We start from the raw sequence: 19731 nt of genomic DNA on the forward strand, positions 1-19731 counted from the left end.
AGAGACACATCCCTCCCCAAGTAACAGTCAATTCATTCATCAGATAAACTTCCACCTCAGAGTGGCCGGGAGCAGGCTTGAGCAGCGGGCCTGAGGCAGGAGATAGATGTGCCCCAGGTTGAGCAGCTGGAGTTGGTGCCCTGTGGACAGATACTCCAAGATGCAGACAATAGCAGGAGGGAGGAGGAGCTGAGCCCTGCCCGGATAAGAGACAAAGAGACCACGTATCCCTCATTCTGAGGTCAAGGAGACCTCCCGACTACAACTACACATGCGCAGAAAGGCTCCTCGGGGACCAAAAGGGGAGGGGGCATCATCCCGTAGTAGGTGATGTCAACCTACCCATAGGCTTCTTCACTAGAATCCGTCTTGGCTAAGAGATGCGCACGCACACAGGGGAGGACCCTGAGTTACACCAGATATACCAGATCCGACTCAGAGCCAGGCAAAGCAAGATGACTGGCCAGAGGAAACCCGGAAGAAATGTCCCATAAAAGTGATTCAAACGACCACGAGGGCACGACTCTCCCTCTGAGCCCGCCCGTGTGAGTGTATTCACACGGACTCTTTCTACTCCTGATAAACACATTACTTGTTTCACTACTTTCCGTCTCTTGATGAAAATTCGTTTCTACAAGGCTGACGGGCCAGGGCCCTGTCACTGGCCACTCTCCCTGGTGCTCTAGCGGCTGGGATTCAGCGCTCTCACTGCCGAGGCCTGACTTCGTCTCTGGCTGGGAACAGAAATCCTGCTTCAAGCCACTGCAGGCCGAGGCCACCCGAGATCAGGCCCTTACCAGGAGGGGTGGGAGATAATGGAGAGGTGACACAGTTAAAGGCTGGTGGTGAGGCCTTGTGCTCTGAGCAGCCAGCGAGGGCGAGTGAGGGCGGGGCCTCGGGTGCTCTGGGAAGGGGGGTGGTGGGTGGGCAGGGGTGGAGGGTGAGGGTTCTTTGCCTCCAGTGTAACTTTGCCCAGAGTCTGCTGAGAGGGGGCCTTTCTAACTTCATTTCTCTCTCCATGCTGTAGTGTTTTGTTTCCCCTAAGACTTATTTAGATGGTTATTCACTGGTCCCTGAAATAAATAAATAAAAATGACCAGTTTTCCAATAGCAGGTCTGTTTTGTGATGGAGTTTTCCACTCCCTGCACACTGCTTTTCATTACTTACTGATAACAGCTGAAATAACTTCTCATTTCTCCTGAATAATGCATTTGTGACACTCAGCTCTACCAGCTCGTTTACAGCCAGATAAATGAATCTTTATGTGCTTTTCCCCAGCAGACAACGATAAACTAGGTTTTATTTTCCTAAATTGAGTCCTCACCTTCAATAGATCAGCATAAGCCCTCTGCAATGCCGGGGGCCCTGGATTACATTCTGCTGGGTTCAGCCATTCTTTCAATAACTCCCCGTACAGAGGCACCACATGCGTCCTTGGCACTTGCCTGGGTTAAGTTTTAACTTAGTTCTTCTGGAGAGTACAGGCCAGGAGGAGGTCCTTCCTATTGCTCTTGTACACGGCTCTTGAACTTTGTAGGGGTTTTGTCTTGAGAGGAGGTTGTGGAGAAGACTCTTCCTCCTCCCCCCCCCCCCCCACCCGGCTTGGTGCTTCTGTGAGGCTGTGGGGACTTCGGTGGCCCTGGACCTGGCTGGAACACCCCCTCCCCTCCCTGGCCCTCAGTGACAAGTCATTGGCAGCAGTTTTATTTATAACTTCATTTTCTTTTAAGATAAAACATTCTAACAGTGCACGAGTCCAAAGTAAGCCTGCTTCTGCCTCTGTCACCCAGCCCCACACTGGAAGCATCCATTGCCACCACTTTGTGTGTGCTCCAGAGACGGTCTGCCCTCCCACCTTCCTTCCTTCCTCCCTCCCTCCCTCCTTTCCTTCCTTCCTTCCTTCCTTCCTTCCTTCCTCCCTCCCTCCCTCCCTTCCTTCCTTCTTTCCTTTTTTTTTATTAAACACAAACAGTGGCATAGCACAGACAGGTTTTGCAGTCTCCCTTTTTATTCAAAAAAATATAGATTGGTGCTAGCTACCCATCAGTACATAGCGAGCTTCCTTGTTTCTTTCTTACAACTGCAGAGGATTCTGCTGCATTATTTAGCCCATGGAGCATTCGGCCTGTTTCCAGTATTTCTCTTCAGGGTTCTGATTTGAAACCTTGAGCCTGCCTGGTTCTGTATTCAGCCCTCACTGCCCAGCCCCTCTGGGCTGCCTTTTGGGCGCTGTGGTGTACCACTCTTGGAATAGAGAGCTGAGGGAGGTGGGGCACAGACCGAGAGAGCTTGGCGCTTGGAGGTGAGACCTGAAAACTGCACGACACCCTCCAGCCACCCCCTCCCTCCACTAGGGGACCTGACCAGACGCTAGCATGGCTTCCATTTGCTCCAGGCCATGTCCCTAGGATGACCCCAGCCCTCTTGAAATGCCTGCCTGAGAAAGCTTAAGCTGCCAAAAGAATTTACTGTTCCAGCCAAAACCTGACAAGAGGCTCCTGACCTACCTTTTCTTAGACGATTACTTTAGGAAACTTGGAACTGTAAATGCCTTCTCTACTCCTTCGAGATATGAATCTCCAACAACCCAGAATGTTTCCTCCAGGAGCTGTGAAATGCAAACTTCTGGGTTCCTGTAGGAGGGTATGATGCTAACTTTGGGGGGCACTTCCTCCAATTTGCTCGTGTCATAAAGATATGAGAAGTGTGTTTCTCATCTGGATAAGCACCAGGTAGCAAACACAGATGGCCGAATTACCTAGACCACCCTCCCTCAACCTCCTTCAGTGTTCTCAGTTCTATTCTGAAGTCTCTCTCCCTACTGCTGTAGTCTGAATAAAACCTGTCTTGCTGATTTTAACAAAGTGTCCAGTGCAGACTTTCCCTTTGACTGCTGGGGTGTCAACCCCACATGACGATTGCCCTGGAGACGGTCATGCCTGGTCCTGACTCCCAACTTGGTCCATGCTGAGCTTCTGGCAGGTTCTTTGGGTCTCACATTTCATCTCCATTTCCTGGGGCACCTCTGAGGGCTGGTTAGTACCCCACTCATTCTCTAAACTCCTGCAGTGTCTGTGGTTTGAACCACTCATGAATTCATGTTGTTTATGAACAACATAAACACAGTTGTTTATGTTACTACCCACTCAATGTCTCTATCTTCTTGTTTATTCAATTCCACAAACTTTAACTGGGTATTGCTTATGCACCCAGCAATTTACATACATTATTTCATTTAATACCTATGGACCAATTCTATGAGGTAGATATTCTATCTTCATTTTTATTATGAAAATTTCAAACATATATAAAAAGAAAGAATGGTATAATGGACCCCCGTATAACCATCACCAGCTTCAATGATTATAAACGCATGGCCTATTTTCACCAATATCCCCTCACATTTCCTTCTCACCCCAGATTATTTTAAACAAATCCTAGATATCATATTATTTCTTCTTCAGATATTTCAGTATGGTATTGCTAAATTATGAAGATGTTTTTAAAAAACTACATAACTTCTACAAAGCTAAAAATAACATAGCACCTAAAAGTTAATAACAATTCCTCAATATCATCAAATACCCAGTGCCTCTTTCCTCAATTATCTGACGTATTTTTTAACAGTTTCCTTGAATAGTGGTCCAAATAACGTCCATTTCAATGGGTTGATATGTCAGTTTAATCTCTTTTAACTTATAGATACCCCCTCCTCCTACCCATCTCTCTTTTTTCCCCTCACAATTTTTGCTTGTTGAATAAATTGGGTGTTTAGCCCTGTAGTTTCCCACAGTCAGGATTTGCTGATTTCATCCCCATGGTGTCAATTAACATGTTCATCTGACCTTTTGTATTTCCTGTAAACTAGTAGTTCTATCTTGAGGCTTAATCCCTTGCAAATTTCTTTTCTTCCCCCTGCCCCCGCGCCCCCCCCTCCCCCGCAAGACTACTTCACAGGTGGTGTTGTGAACTCCACCAGGAGGTGCATGTCTGCTGGTCTCTCTTTTTGTGAGATTAGTAGCTATTTGATGATTGTTATTGCCTAGATCCATTATTTTATTATAGTTGCAAAGTGGTGATATTCAAATTCTGTTTTAGGAATTATTTTTAGTGATAAATATAAGTAAAATTAATAATTACTTTTTTTTTTTTTAGCTGTAATACTTCTACAAAAAGACACTTTCTCTCTTCTTTTTTTTTATTTTTTAAAACCATGATGTACCTACAGGTCTTATAGGAAAGACAGGAAGAATGCCTGGTTCTTTCTCATTATCTACCAGTTTCCAAAAAATGAGTTGGTGCCCCAGCAGACTCCAAGGTAACAAATTAGTGGGATTTGGCAGGGAGGGGTTTAATACTGAACTCATAGATTTAAACATATTTGATATGTTTCAATCTATTGTAGTTAATATTCCTATTGACCCTTAGCCATCTTTGATTAGTGGGAGCTTATTCAAATTGGCTCTTAAGTCTTTTAATGTGACTCTAGTAGTTCTTTATAGTTTCCTTGGTTTCTCAGACTCATCTTGTACATTTCCTGCCCCCAAACCTGGATCTAGGCATTTCTCTAAGGAGCTTCTGTTCTTGTAGTGAAAGATGGTGGTTAGAGACCAAAATCTGAGGCTAAAAATGCTCAGTACTGCTGCGTTGGACATTGTTTCTAGGTCTTTTCACTGACCAGAGCTAGGAAATGGGTATATGTTTATTTTATGTTGACATACACCATGGTTTTCTACTGATAATTCCAATTCAAATTCAGAACTAAAGAATTGTCACTAAACTTTATCATCAGTCTTATAACTGTGTCTCCTTTCACCTACACTAAAAGTCTTAGTTCTCAATGACACAAATATGTAATTACTCTTTTGTTTTATCTCACAGTACATGCACCCACACACACCCCCGCGGGGTCACAATAATACCAACCTATCACCGACAACATGATTTCTGAAATGATTTAGGATTCTTTTTGCATTATTCTTTTGTATCCCCCTTAGGGATGTTCAGTCAAATTACTGTCATTTTAAAAGTCACTTGGAATATTTCTTCTCTGGGTAATTATACCATAAAGTTGATACATAGTTGGATTCATTTATTTCCTTTTCTTTTTGATTTTTAGGGTTTTCTTTTTAAGATTTAATTTTGTTTTATAATTCTGTAAAATATTTGCATGGTTCCAAAGTCATCTCCACACAAAAAGATAAGTTAATACAACTCTAGTGTCTATTCCTTTTCCCTCTACCCTCCTCCTGTAAGTGATCATTTAAAAACATTTATGGTATTTTTTTCCATTATAAGCAAATATGTATGACATGAAGGAACTTATATCCCTTCCTCTTTCTTAGATAAGTGGTAGAATGACATACATATTCTCTCCACCTTGCTTTTTTAACTCAACAATATATCCTGGAAGTGATCATTCCATAATAGTTACAGGGCTATTCCTCATTCCTTTTGTGGATTTATCATTGCTTATTCAACTAGTCCCCTACTGATAGGTATTTGGGTTGTTTCCTGTCTTTTGCCATTATTCGTAGGATTGAAATAAATAGTCTTATGCATACTTCTTGTTCACGTTTTTGCCAATGTGTCATTGGGAGAGATTCTTAGAAGTGGGATTGCTGGATCAAATTCAATATACATAAATGCATATAAATTTGTCTAGAAATTGCCAAATTCTTCTCTACAAGTGGTTGCAACAGTTTCTATTCCCATCAGTACTGTATGAACTTCCCTGGAGCTTCACCAGCAAAATAGATTGACGTATTTGTGGAGTTTTGCCAATCTGATAGGTGAAAATGCTATCTCAGGTAGGTTTTGTTTTGTTTTATTTTTGTATTTCTCTATCATGAGTGAAGTTGAGCAAACTTTTGTATGGTTAAGAACCATTTTCATTCAATTTTTATTTCAAATGTCTCTTTATATCTCTAGCTTATTTAAAAATAAGAGTGTTGCTGGCTCTTTTTTTTAAATCTCAAATTTTAAATGCTGTTTATAGAATAGGGATATTAACACTTTATATTCTAAGCTGCAAATACTTCTTTTTTAGTTTGTCATTTATCTTTCAGTTTTGCTTATGCTGTTATATGGCAATGTAAAATTAAAAATTTTTTGGTAATCAAATTTATCAATATTTTAAAAAATCAATAAATTGCTTTTAGATTTTGAATTGTATCAAGAACAAATGTTCCCACAGCCAAGGAATTTAGCTCTGTGTGGCTTCTTCTTTTTTTTTTTTAATTTATTTATTTTTGGCTGCACTGGGTCTTCGCTGCTGCACGCAGACTTTCTCTAGTTGCGGTGAGCGGGGGCTACTCTGCATTGTGGTGCACAGTCTTCTCATTGCGGTGGCTTCTGTTGTTGCAGAGCAGGGGCTCTAGGCGTGCGGGCTTCAGTAGTTGTGGCGCATGGGCTTAGTTGCTCCACGGCACGTGGGATCTTCCTGGACCAGGGCTCAGACCGTGTCCTCTGCATTGGCAGGCAGATTCTTAACCACTGTGCCACCAGGGAAGCCCCACGGCTTCCTCTTTTACATTTAAATCTAGGATGCATTTAGAATTGATCCTAGAGTACAGTGAGGGATGGACCCAATTTTATTATTTTCCTTATGACTATCCAGTTTCCTGAATACCACTTGCTGAAAAGTCCTCCATTGGTTTCAAATGCTGCCTTTATCAATACTAAATTTCCATATACAGTGGGTCCTACTTTTAAATTTTGTTTTAAGTTCCGTTGGCCTTCCTATCCCTCATGTACTTTAATGCTTTAATGATCGAGACTTTCTAGTATGTTTTATTATCTGGGAGTGCTTTCCCTTGCCCTTGCTCTTCTATTTTTAGTTTTTCTTCTTGGCTCTTCTTGCCTTTTTGTTCTTACAAATGAAGTTTATGATAAACCCATCTACTTCTAAGAAAAAACAACTGTGGTATTTTAAAAATTAAGATTGCATTAAATTTATAAATCAATACAGAGAACTGACATCTTTATACTATTGAGTCTTTATATTTGAGCACATCGTATTTCTTTCCATTTGTATCTTTCAGGAGGGTTTTATTGTGGTCTCATATAGATTTTGGACATTTAAAAAATATTTATTCATTTCTTTTCTTTTTTTAAAAATTCATTTATTTGGCTGCATTGGGTCTTCGTTGCTGGACGAGGGCTTTCTCTAGTTGCAGTGAGCGGGGGTTACTCTTTGTTGTGGTACATGGGCTTCTCATTGCAGTGGCTTCTCTTGTTGCAGAGCACAGGCTCTAGGCACGTGGGCTTCAGTAGTTGTGGCACGCGGGCTCAGTAGTTGTGGCGCATGGGCTTAGTTGTTCTGCGGCATGTGGGATCTTCCTGGACCCGGGCTAGAACCTGTGTCGCCTACATTGGCAGGCAGATTCTTGACCACTGCCCTACCAGGGAAGTCCCATTTATTTTCTTCTTTATTTTTTTTTGGCTGCATTGGGTCTCAGCTGTGGCACGGGCTCCTGGTTGTGGCATGCAGACTTCTCTCTAGTTGTAGCATGTGGGCTTTTCTCTAGTTGTGGCATGGGAGTTTTCTCTCTCTAGTTGTTGTGCAAGGGCTCCAGGGTGCGTGGGCTCTGCAGTTGTGGCATGCGGGCCCTCCAGTTGAGGCGTGCGAGCTCAGTAGTTGTGGAGCACGGGCTTAGTTGCCCTGCGGCATGTGGGATCTTAGTTCCCTGACCAGGGATCGAACCTGCGTCCCCTGCATTGGAAGGCGGAGTTTTTACCACTGGACCACCAGGGGAGTCCCGGACATGTCGTGTTAACTTTATTTAAAGGTATTTCAATTTATTTTTTGCTATCATAAATGAGTTCTTCTCTTCCATTATATCTTTTTTTGTTGTTTATAGATATGAGGGGCATTGATCTTTATTTCTTTTTATAACCTGCTACTTTACTAAAATCATGTTATTGTTTGTTGTAAAATTGTCACATGGAACCTTTTGGACTCTCCAGAAAGACCAGCATTTTCCCTTTTTTGTTCCAGTTCTTGGTGCTTTCCGATCACTTTCTCTTGTCTGATCGCATTGACTACCTCTGACCAATGTTACATAGAAGTAGAGATAGTACACATCCCTTTCTTTTTAAGTTCTGCAGGAAGGGCACTAGTGTTTTCTTCTCAGAGACAACTTATCATTCAAGAAAGTCTCCAAACATCCTCATTATCCAGATGAGGTATCAGGATGCAGAGAGATCAAGGAAGAACTTGCCTCGAGGTCATGTGGGGCCTGAGTTTGACCTCAGGGCTCTCTGGTTTCATAATTCCCAGTCTTTTTGCAGCACACCCTCTATTTTTAATTATCTAGATTCCTCTGTCCCCTTCCTCAACAGGGACCTCATATTTTAACAGATCTTAAGAGATTCAAGAGTGTCTGAGCTCGGCGTATGGGAAGGGCACAGAGGCCCCGAGTAACAGGACTCAGTCTCTCCCCTAATTTCTTTAGCAATTCTGCTGCCTCCCAGACACTCCATGCAGCAAAACAAGAGCCCCCAGGAAACCACCTTTCTTAGAAAGCAGCTTACTGACCACCTGTATTACTCAGTCAAGAGCCTCAAGCCTCCTTCCCCTCCCCTGCTCCGTCCAAGGATTTTTTTCAGTCTTTCTTACACAGCACTCTCTCTCAGAGGAATTCTCAGTATATTTTTCTCTGTATAGTTACATTTCTAATGATACTTCAGTGTCCCTTATAGACCGGCTAACACAGTAACTATCTTACTGGCCTCCTCTCACTAAAGAAATTGTATTTCTTGAGCAGTAGACTTGGGTAAATGCATTCAAGCTTTTGCAGGCTCTAAAACTGCTCAGTTCTTTCTCCCTCCCCATTTCAGGGACACCAGGTTGTGAATCACAACAATGACCCTGTTGCCTTTCATTTTATTCAGTGGGGAGGATCCTTCTCTTATCTTTTATTTAAAAACCTGCTAGGACCACAAGTGCTGTGGGGAGAGAAACCTGGCCCAGACCTAGATTGCCTAAGTTTCCAGCTATTTCCCCAAGTAGGTAGATCCCCAGAGCATGGGCTGTCTTTCTCTGCAAGGGACAGAAAGAGGGACTGTGAGAGCAGGGAAAATATTCAGATCAGGCCCACTTAAAATTCTAATCCTCTTGCCTTTCAATAATTTTGATTTCTCCTGTACTCCAGCTGACAGCCTTTGCTGTTGGAGGTGTAAGCCACTGTTCTCTCCCATGGAGACCCGTAAATTCCATGGAGATTTAAGCCACCACGTTTCCCTTTCTTCCCCAGGCAGCATCTCCGCGGACCTGGCCTCCTCCCGCTCCCTGTGCTTTGAGACTCTGTGGCTGCACCTCCTCTGTGCCCACTCTCCTTTTATCCGCAGCTCCGAGGAAGGGAGGCTGCTAATTCCAACCTTGTGTTTGGCCTGTTTGAGGATGAAAGGGCCTGATGTTGCTGCCAGAGCTTATTATCAGTATTATTCACTTGGCAAGAAAAGCCAGAGGGGGAAAGGACCACCTTTTGCCCAAGCAGTGGGCTGGTGCCCGGGTCCTCCTTGGCCTCTGTGGCCACCACCTGGGAATTCTTCCATCTGTTTTTACTGCTTAGCAGAAGTATCAATAGCTGAGAGGTTCTAACACAGCTGAGTCACAGAGAGAGAGATTTGGACTTGAAAAGGAACTTCATATACATTTAACTCTAACTAGGACCGGCTCCATAATTTGTGGGTCCCAGTACAAAATGAAAATATAGAGCTCCGTGTTCAAAAAGCAGGAGAAAGGAAGCCTTTAAAGGTACTAAAATTTTCCTTTCTTCCTGGTTTTTCTCTTGACCTATCATGGTCATTTTTGCTGCTTAATCTTGCAATCCCTTGAGCACTTGGATAGTCAAGGGGCAGGTGCAACCCTCAAAGGCACCCAGGGGGCTGTGCCCCATGATTTGGGGCACAGTGTGGCCCATTACTAAGGGATTACCCTTCCTGCCAGCCACTGAACTGAGGTGCCAGGCCCTGGCCAGGGATGGGGAAGTCCAGCCGGGCATCTCCCTTTCCCACAGACTGGCCACCCTAACCCATGGAGGACAGGAGACCCCCAAGAGTACTGAACCTCAGTGCTACTCTGTAGGCACCTGGATCAAGTGTAGGCAAGAGGCTCACCCTTTCCCTGTCAGTTGCCTGCTGAGTGCACCATGGTGCTGCCAGCCCTGGATCTGCGCCCCACCCAACATGCCACCCTGACCCTCCCTGCCCCTGTGACCAGGCCTCTGCTGGGGGTGGGGCAAGGAGGGGAGGTCAGGAGAGGCCTTGGGTTTCCAGGGGTCATGGGACCTGGCTGTCCCAGGGAGACAGGGACCCCCTTTGAGCCAAGGCTCCAAGTTCCTGACACATGCTTCATTGTGCAATTGGACTTCACTTACAAAATACAAATTCAAAAATACAGCTAGTGAGAGTTTCAAGATGATGGCTACTGAGTCTTAAATCCCAACTTTGGGGGCCTTCAGAGCTCAGGTTCCATAGGGCTGTACTCGGCCCACACTCGTGAAGCTGGCCCTGGCTCTGACCCTAGTTCTTCCAAGGCTCACCAACGTATACAGTGAAAGAGGATGGGGACAATTTCCTCAGGCTGCTTTCCCGACCCTGCTATGGTGTGAACCCCTGAGTCCCCGTTCTGGGCTGCTTTCCATGCTGTGGCTTTTCCCACAGTGGCAACAATCTCTTTCCCCCTCTCAACCCCTTCTTCGTTTTTCTGAATATGTGCCTTTGTCTCCTCGTGGCTGGTGGGTGAAAGCTCTTGATGGGGATGGGAGAGGCTATGGGAGAGGCCCCTTCCCAGAAAGGCTCTGGGAGCTCTCAGTTAACACTGTCCTGTCCCCTTCCAACCTTTTGTTCTCTTTTCACCAACAGCTACAGAAGTGTTGGACATAAAAGGAAATCATGCTTGTCACTTGCTCTGAACTTCCCCATGGCTCCTGCAGCCTGGTCTGAGAATGTGCCGCTGAAATGGACTTCCAGCCCAACCTGCTCTTGGGTGATTGATAGAGGCTCCTGCAGCCTGGTCTGAGAATGTGCCGCTGAAATGGACTTCCAGCCCAACCTGCTCTTGGGTGATTGATAGAGGTCCCTGTTGGATTCTGTTAGGGGCCCAGGCTAAGGAAGAGGGGACATTTCTCTCTTGGTGCCCAACCACCATTCAGCCCCTTCAGGGCTCAGTAACTGAGAGCTTGATCCCAAGCCTCAAGCACAGTGCTGGTCCTGAGGAGTCAAAGAAGATCAGGGAGGGCTTCACAGTGGAGGTGCCATTGAACTGGACTTGAAGGGTGAGGAGGAATTCTGCTGGGTGCACAAGGGCGGGGAGGTGGTTGCAGATGGAGGAAAATGGGCTTCCCAGGGGCGAGGGTAAGGGAGCATTGTGAAGGGTAAGGAATGCGGGGGCAGGTGTTTGGAAAGATGGGCAGGAAGCTCCAGGCCAAGAAGTCCAAGTGAGGGCAGAGGAACAAGAGTTTTCGGCTTCTGGATCCCAGCAGCTCCCAGCACGTGTGGCTGGCCCTGAGACTCCGTGAGGAGAAGGCGGCCCTTCCTGAAATAAATGGACTGTGGAGGTGCGGGGGGCTGAGCTCTAGGCCAGGAACGGGGAGAGGGCCTGGGGGGGTGTTGGGTCCTTCCTGAGCTCTGAGGGGACTGGCTGGTGGGGTGGGGTCTAGGGCTCCTTGACCAGCACCCAGGGAGGCAGTGGGGCCTGCCCCTCAGTGGGAAGGGCGTTGTTTCTCAGTGCCCAGAAGTTGGGCCTACCGTTTGGGGACAGAGAGGGCTTAGGAGGGAGCTGTCTCCCCAGGTTCTTGGGTGACGAGAGGACACTGTTGGTGGGGGGGGGGAAGGAGTCCTGCTAAGGCCCTGAAGGGAGCCATGGCTCCAACAGCAAGCCCTTGGCCAGAGGCCCAGCCCCCAGGGGCAAGTGCTCTGAGGATGCCACGTTGCACGTGCACAGCCCCTTTTCACATATTTCATTTCATGCTCATAGTGGCCCATTCTACTGGTGAGGTGTTCGTCCATTTCAAAGACGGGGAAAGGGAGACATGGAGCGGATGAGTGGATGGTCCACGTGAGTGGCAGAACCAGGATTTGAAGGGAGGTCCCGCTCATTATTGCGCATCGATCGTGTACATGGCTCTAGGTATCTACAGTGCCAGGAATGAAACTTTCTTTCTAGGCTGTTAGTCACTGATTTTACTAAATACATTACATTCAGTTAACCCCCTAACAGCCCTGTGTAGTAGATAAAGTGATCCCCAAGTTGCAAATGAGGAAACAAGCTCAGAGAATTTGTAACTGATGCAGAGCCACCCAGCTAGTATGTAGCAGAGCCAACAGCCAAATGCAGGTTCCCCTGACCCCCAGCTTGTGCCCTTTCCACTTGCCTAAGTGATCCTGGACTGTGAGGGTCTAGACACGCAAATGACACAGGACAACATGGTAACTGCCACAGTGGATGTATGTGCAGGCTGTCAAGAGATCACAGAAGGAGCAGGAAAGCAGCTCAGAGGAGTAGCCAGGCCGAGGGCATGTGGTGTGTTCACGGCCTCCCAGGTGGGTGGTGTGGCTAGGATGGAGGTGGCTTCGGAAGGGCCTTGTGGACTGAGCCCAGGGTTGTGGATTGTGTCCTGTTGGTGAGGAGGAGCCCAGAGGGTTTTGGGCAGGGACATAATGCAGTCAAATCGCGCATGTCCAAACGATCATTCTGGTGATGGGGTGGAGAATACGGGCTGGAGAGCAGGTATCAGCAAAGCCAGCTTAGAGCCGAATGTGGGTCAGTTTTGCAACAGCAACAGAAAAAAAATCATGTGTCTATCTCAGATATGTAGAACTTTCTTTTGTTCTTTTTGATGGAACAGAGCTAAACATGGCTGGAGGACTGGGCTGTGCGATACAGAAATAACTCCATTTTATAGGTTGTTCTAACTGTATCTTCAAGTCCATGTTTTATAAAAGAGGAAAAAGAGAACTCTGTATTCATACCTAGAATCTCACTTAGAGTCACTTGAAAGGAAAATGACCCCCATTGGGGGGCTGACTGTCTTGGCATCCAGCCCACAGCACTGTGCCTATACTGCTCTCACTGTGCACTTTTCTGGTCTGTAGCCTACCTGCAGGCAGGACCTATGCAACTTATTTATCTACGGACTTGCTGGAATACCCACAGCGTTATTATACCCATTTTACAGATAAGGAAACTGAGGCTCAAAGAAGTTGGGTAAGTTGCCCAAACCTCTGGAGCCAGATCAAGTCAGTCTCTGTTGAGTATGGACTAAGTTTTGTGGTCGTACTTTTTGACCTAGAAATTGGGATGCCTGACCTCTCGTGAAAAGTCTGTGTGGCATCTGAGTGCAAGAAATTGTCTGGCAGATGCTGAAATATTGGAATATTCCAATATCGAAATATTGGAATAGGGGCGTTCTGGTGGTTTACAGGACACAAATATTTGGAGTCAGCACTGTTGGAGAGAACCCTGGAGGAATGGCTGTCTGAGATTTGCCAGCTTTAAGGCCTCGGACTGCTCTAAGATGGTTCTCCTCATAGCATCGATGGATGCAAGCAGAACAGCAGCTCTGGGGAAAAGCCGAGAGGACAGTGTTGGGTGTCATGCGTACTGTGCTGTCAGCTAGGCACCAGCTGGTGGTGGGGGAGAAGCATCCTGGGGTGAAGTGGGAGGCAGAAGGGGCAAATGGGGAGCCCCTGAGTGTGTCTGCCCAGCATCACCCAGCCACACACGAATGAAGGTTCGTGAGCTCCCCCCGTGGGCTGCGTGCTGGGTGCCCCAGGGTGCAAGGGGTCTGAGTTGGCAGTTCCTGGCTGGGCTAGAGGCTGATTTAGCTCAGAGGGATGCCAAGGCCAGCATTCGTGGGAGGGAGGGAGGAGAGAAGCCAGCCACCCACAAAGAGACAGATGAGCTGTGCAAAGCTGGCTGCGGCCCCAGCGTCAGAACCACAGGCTGCAGGCAGACGTGACGGATGAGCTTGGCACCCTGCAGAATCACCCTGGACAGCAGGTCCTGACCAAGTGAGGGACAGAGGGGAAACCTCTGTGCCCTGCCCTGGCCAATAAGGTAGCCACTGGCCACATGTGGCTATTTAAATTTAAATGAATGAAAATGAAAGAAAAATGTTAACTCTTCAGTCTCATTAGCCACAGGTCAAGTGCTCAATAGCCAGAGGTGGCTGGTGGCTACCAGACTAGACAGTGAGGATATAGGACATTTCCATCATTGCAGAAGTTCTCTTTGAATGTAAATGATCTCATTAATACTTTTTATATTGATTACATGTTGAAATATCATTTAAAATATATTGAGTTAAATAAGATATACTAATATTAACCTCACCTGTTTCTTTTTACTTTTATTACTGTGGGTATTAAACTTGTCAATTACCTGTGTGGCTCACATTTCTACGGGACAGCCCTGTATAAACGGATACAGGAACACACCTCCATTTAGCTATTGTTTTTAACGTCACATCCATTCAGTGGTATTCCATTTGACGATGGCTGTAAAAACCTGTTCTTAACACGAAGGTTACAGAGTCAGCCCAGGCTGATGGGACAAATGCAAGCTTTGGACCTGGAAAAATTCAGGTTCAAATCTCAGCTCCATCTCCCGACTGGCTGTGTGATTTTGGGCACATAACTTCTTTGTGCCTCAGTTTTTTCATCTAAGGATGCAATCAATGAATGAGCCTCTGCAGACCATTGCTTTGACCCTAGAGGAGATAGTGCCCGCACAGGGCCTGGCGTGGGCTTGGCCCCGAGGGCACCTCAGTAAATGGTGGTCCCTGTTATTGTTGTTGTTATCATCATTAACGTTTTTAGCACGGAAGCGTAAGGGGTTAGGGTCAGTCTCTCTGGCCTCAGACCACTCACTTCCCTGCCCCCGGCCTCGGCACCCTTGCTCTCTGATAATGACCCTCCAGAGGTGCAGCAGGCAGCCGTCAGCATCCTCTCCCAGGCACTCACCTGCTGGCAGCTGCTGGTCCATGAGGCCCGGAGGGCACTGCAGCTCTCTGAGCGTGTGGACTTGCTGTCCAGGTGCATCCGCAGCTGTGCCTCCAGCTCCTGGCTGACTTTCTCGAGGGCGTGCACCTTGGCCATGTATTCCACCAGGCAACCCCCCAGGTCCTCGACGGCACTGAGGTCCCTCTCCAGGCCTGGAGTGGGTGCCGTGGCCAGGCCTGAGCTCCGCAGGCCCTGCAGGAAGACGCTGCTGATGCCCAGGGCCCGGCGGGTCACGCGGGCACCCAGGCCACCTGTGCACCCACTGGGTGTCATCCCTACATAGACCCTGGGTGTTCGGGCAAGACCACCCACAGCAACGGTCCTGGAGGCTGGGAGGCTATCCAGGGAGGACGGTGACGGTGCTCCCCTGAAGGGTGCCTTGTGCCTCTGGAGCGGCATGCTGGAGCTGGCCCCCGCGGGCGCTTCCACCACCACTCGCCTTGTGCTCATCACCCCTTCTGCCTCTGCTGTGCCTAGTGGGTTTGCAGAGGCCAGTGGCTTTTGGTTTCCAGCCCCAGCGTCCCCGTGACTTGGCCTCTCTGGCAGCTTCCCTGTGCCAGGGCTGCTTTGTCTGCTGTTTTCCATGAGTTTCCACCATTCACCAAGCTGAAAGGGAAACGGCCCGCCCAGGGTTGTGTGCAGAGAGGCCCTCAGGCGTTCTCCGCAGGGTCATGTGCAGGCTGTGCACATGACCTCCTAGATTTTTCTGCGGGTAGTGGGGAGGCTGGATCAGTGCAGGCTGTGAAGGTGGCTCACCTGGGCTTGTGTATTTCACTACCTGAGAGGGCAAGGCGGCACCCAGCAGCCCCACTTCACAGATGAGTAAACTGAGGCTCAGAGACCTTAGATCACATGTGCAGCGAGTGGCTGAGCCAGGACTGACTCCAGGTGTTCCAGGGCTGATGTCAGGGCTCTCCAGCCTTACCTGTGTTGTGTGACTGTGGAGATGTGCCTGGAGATGGCTGTGAACCAGCCTTGGTGGGAGGCAGCCCCAGGGACTCCAGAGAAACAAAGTAAGCCTGTTGCTTCCTTCACGCTCCCTCCCTCAGCAGCAGCTTCAGGTCCCTCCCTGGCACCTTCCCGCCCCGCTCCCCCCCCCACCCCTGCACTGTGTTCATCAGCTGCTTGACCTTGGCCACACTGCTTCACCTTGGCCACACTGCTTCACCTCTCTGGACCTTATTTTCCATGCACTGTCCTGGGCTCTAACTCTCTCATGCACTAGACAAGGGACCGTGGGCAAATTCAGGTCCCACACATGTCGGCCACCTATTATGCTCCAGATGTTCCCCACACCTCTGTTTCCCCAACTGCCAGAAAACTAGTAAATAAAAACAAAGAGGTTTTCTGGTAAGATCGTTAAGGGTGCTCCAAGTTGGGATTGGATGACACCCTCTAGACTTTAATTCATGCCCTCAGTATCCAGAAAGGATCTTGCAGCCCCCCGGATAACAAAATGGACCTAAAACCCACTGCATTTAAGTTTAACCCTAGAGAAATGAAGTATCCAAAACCCAGAGATGGATATTTACCCCAGATCCTGCGATGTGGGAATGTACCTTGAGGAGAGAAGGGGAAGGGGTCAGCTGAATCCATCCAGCGCTGGGCAGATTTCCATGCTTTACTTCACTGAGTTCTCAATTCGACCTTAGGAGGTAGGTTCAGGGTTGACATGCACTGACATTTGGGCTGCGCGGTGCACAACTCCAGAAGTATCTTCACGTGTCCTATGATCACCTATTCTCCCTTGTGTGATGACAACCTGAGAGCTGCAGTGACTCACCCAAGGTCCCCTGTCCAGGAGGTGGCAGAGCTGGGATGAGAAGGCCTCTTCTGACTCCTAGTCCAGTGACTTATCTAGGACCCCCTCTGCCTCCCTAAACCCAAAAAACAGGGTACCTCCCAATGTCACACAGGCAGAGTTAAGTATTCTGGAATATTCTATGTGCTCCTCCCTTTTTCTTTTTTCCTTCTACTTTTTCTATTTGAAATGACATGGAAGGTACTTTATAAAAAATCATTGTTGGTTATATGATTATGATTATATGATTAAGGAACCAACTTGATCAAGTAAAGGCTGGCAGTGTCCCTTGTTTATTTAGATGTGGCTTTCTTGCTGAGAACACCACCTCTGGTGCACCCCGAACGCCCGTGGCTCCCATTAGTCTGTGTTATAATAACATTCTCCTAAAACAGGTGACACTGATGGGTCCCAGGAGCTGCAGGAATTCTAGGATGCATCATCCAAGGCTAAATGAAGAGCTCAAGCCACTGATTACATTGTTTGCAAAGGTGCCATGTTTAGGCACTGTTACTCTACGGAATGGTGACACTCAGTGGCCAGGTTAACTTCAGATTTCTCTGACCAAAGATATTTACAATACAGTCCTGAGGCCAGGGAAGGGGAGGAGGGTGTGTCTTGACACCAGTATCTCCAAAGACCTGAAGACAAATGACTTTTGGGAGGAGAAATCCCAAACATGTTCTAAAGAATTTGTTTTATCAAATGATAAATGGCTATTAGCTCATCACTCTGATAAAAATCCAACTTACTGTTAAAATAGATTTTAAAATACAGATGGACAGGTAGTGTTGGTACTGAAGGAAGACTTAAAAGTTATTTCAAAATGAAAAGAATGCAAAATGTATTAGCAACTTAATCCTCTGGCTAATAAAATAAGTTTATTTATATATACATGGTAGCTGAATTCTGTGGATACGGAAAAATAAGTCATACATCCCACATATGTATATATAACATATGTATCTCTGATTACATATATTATATATAAATTTTACTTTTCAAACAGATTTCTTTCTCTATATACACACACACATTGATATTTTAAATGCAATCACCGACAGAAATATTATGATAAGGTTGAAAGATCAGACAGCAACACGCTGGGAAATGAATCTCAGAGCAACATGTAACCTGCTTCTTTGTGGGTAAGAGTCTTTGAAGACAGACAATCACCAAACTCATGTTAAGTAGGTTCATAGGACATTGAGAACACACACTTTTGAAGGCCATCTTTTTTTTTTTCTAAAGGAAAATGTAGGAAGAAAGGAAAAAGTTATGATAAAGAGACCACAGCAATAACACGAACATATGACTCAACATTCAAGTTCAGGTCCCAATCTGACTATAAGAACATCTATATTCAAAATATACTATCAAACTATTTTTCTTTTAGAGAAAGGAAGGTCAAAGCAGTTATCTTCTCTCCCAGCCACTATACAGTAGGGATAAAATGGAGAAGCAGCCATCTCTGGAAGCCCCTCTCACATCTCTGGGGGTCTGACCCCTGTTGGCCGTGGGCCCACGGGGCAGCAGGTGACCACCGATGGAGAGAGCAGTGAGGGGAGACGTCCCCGTGACCCCCAGGCAGGCCTGCAGGGCTGAGCAAGAATACAATGACATCTTCCTCCCGAGCCATCCGCTTTGGCAATCTTGTTATTTTAAGATCCTGGGAGGAAGGGTTAGAAAATTACAGCTCCACACTCCAAGGTTTGTTCCTCAGTGGTGTGATGTGATGGCCTTTTGAGAAAATGAAGGTGAACCCCAAAACGTTGGATCCTTGGATTAGAGCAAGCATTCCGAAGCTCCAGGGCTGGGATCCGCATCCAAACCCTCTCCAGAGAAAGGCACGCTGTCTAATGCATTGGTGGGTGGTGGGAGGATGCAGGGATGTGCTTGGAGGGGAGCCTTCTGTCGCCCGGGAAAGCAGTCCGGCCTGGACGCTCCCTGTGTGGGATGTCAGGGGGCGTGGCCTGAGGATGCCTCCGCGATCTCCAGCTCCTGCCTGCGTCCGAATCTTGGATGGAATTACCCTCGACAGCCAACTGTGCCGTCGCGAGGCTCGGAGCGCCTGGGAGGATGAGGTGCTCCCTCTTCCTTGTCCGCCGGTGTCCCTCTAGGCGGAGGCCCAGCTCCGTCACTGGTGTGCGGAGGAGGGGGCGGAAATGGGGTCCGTCACACTGAATCGAGAGGAAGCAGAGCTTTAAGAAGCCTCAGAGGCCGTGCACTTGGCCGTTTTAACATCAACTTGTACAAGTCGGTCTCTCCCCTCACCTGCCTGGGGCTGCTGGGACCCCCACATGCTCAAGGACAGTTATGAAGAGAAGCAATCAATGCAACTGCTTTGCTTATAAATACCTTTATTTTATAAAGCCACGGATTGTTCTGTCAAGTTTTTTTTTTAAACCACACTTATAAAAAAGATGTTGACAATTCTTAGGAAAAAAAAGCTGAAAATGTTTCTCATCAAGTCAGGGTTACACAAAGATTATATTTATAATATATATTTGTATATTGATAATTTAGAGACGAAAGGTAGGGACTGGCAAAGCGAGGGCTGCTGCAGTTAGATTTCCGACACTTGATCGTTGCCCACAAACAACGTTTCTTGACAGAAGGGGTTAACGAGGACCATCCCGGTGTCTCTGTAGTCACCGTTGGCTGGGGAGCGGGGCTCCGAGAGCTGGTCCTGGGGGACAGAGGGAGCAGATGGCATGAGCTGGGTAGGGGTTATCAGGTGGCCATTCTTAAAGAAATGTACCCACGGGGACGTTTACTTCCACTTGGGAGTGCTTGGTAAACATTAAAAAAAGTTATTGAAATATAGTCAACATAACAATATTATGTGAGTTTCGGGTGTACTACATAGTGATTTGACATTTTTACACACATTATGAAATGGTCACCACGATAAGTCTAA

The 19731-nt window shown here is 47.0% G+C and overlaps 2 protein-coding genes across 6 annotated transcripts in view; both read right to left on the reverse strand.

Annotated features, from left to right (window-relative positions):
• Positions 1-15460, reverse strand: part of BFSP2 (beaded filament structural protein 2) — a 74787-nt gene extending 59327 nt beyond the window's left edge. The window contains exon 1 of the mRNA XM_059921824.1: positions 14972-15460. Coding sequence (XP_059777807.1) covers positions 14972-15460 — 489 coding nt within the window. The remainder of the gene's footprint in view (positions 1-14971) is intronic.
• Positions 15461-17932: 2472 nt separating this feature from the next.
• Positions 17933-19731, reverse strand: part of TMEM108 (transmembrane protein 108) — a 362221-nt gene continuing 360422 nt past the window's right edge. For all 5 annotated transcript variants that reach the window (XM_059921923.1, XM_059921925.1, XM_059921924.1 and 2 more), the window contains one exon: positions 17933-19500. In XM_059921923.1, the coding sequence (XP_059777906.1) occupies positions 19378-19500 (123 nt within the window). In that variant the 3' untranslated portion in view covers positions 17933-19377. The remainder of the gene's footprint in view (positions 19501-19731) is intronic.

Source organism: Balaenoptera ricei, chromosome 4 (assembly GCF_028023285.1).
Source record: "Balaenoptera ricei isolate mBalRic1 chromosome 4, mBalRic1.hap2, whole genome shotgun sequence".
Taxonomy (NCBI): Eukaryota; Metazoa; Chordata; class Mammalia; order Artiodactyla; family Balaenopteridae; genus Balaenoptera; species Balaenoptera ricei.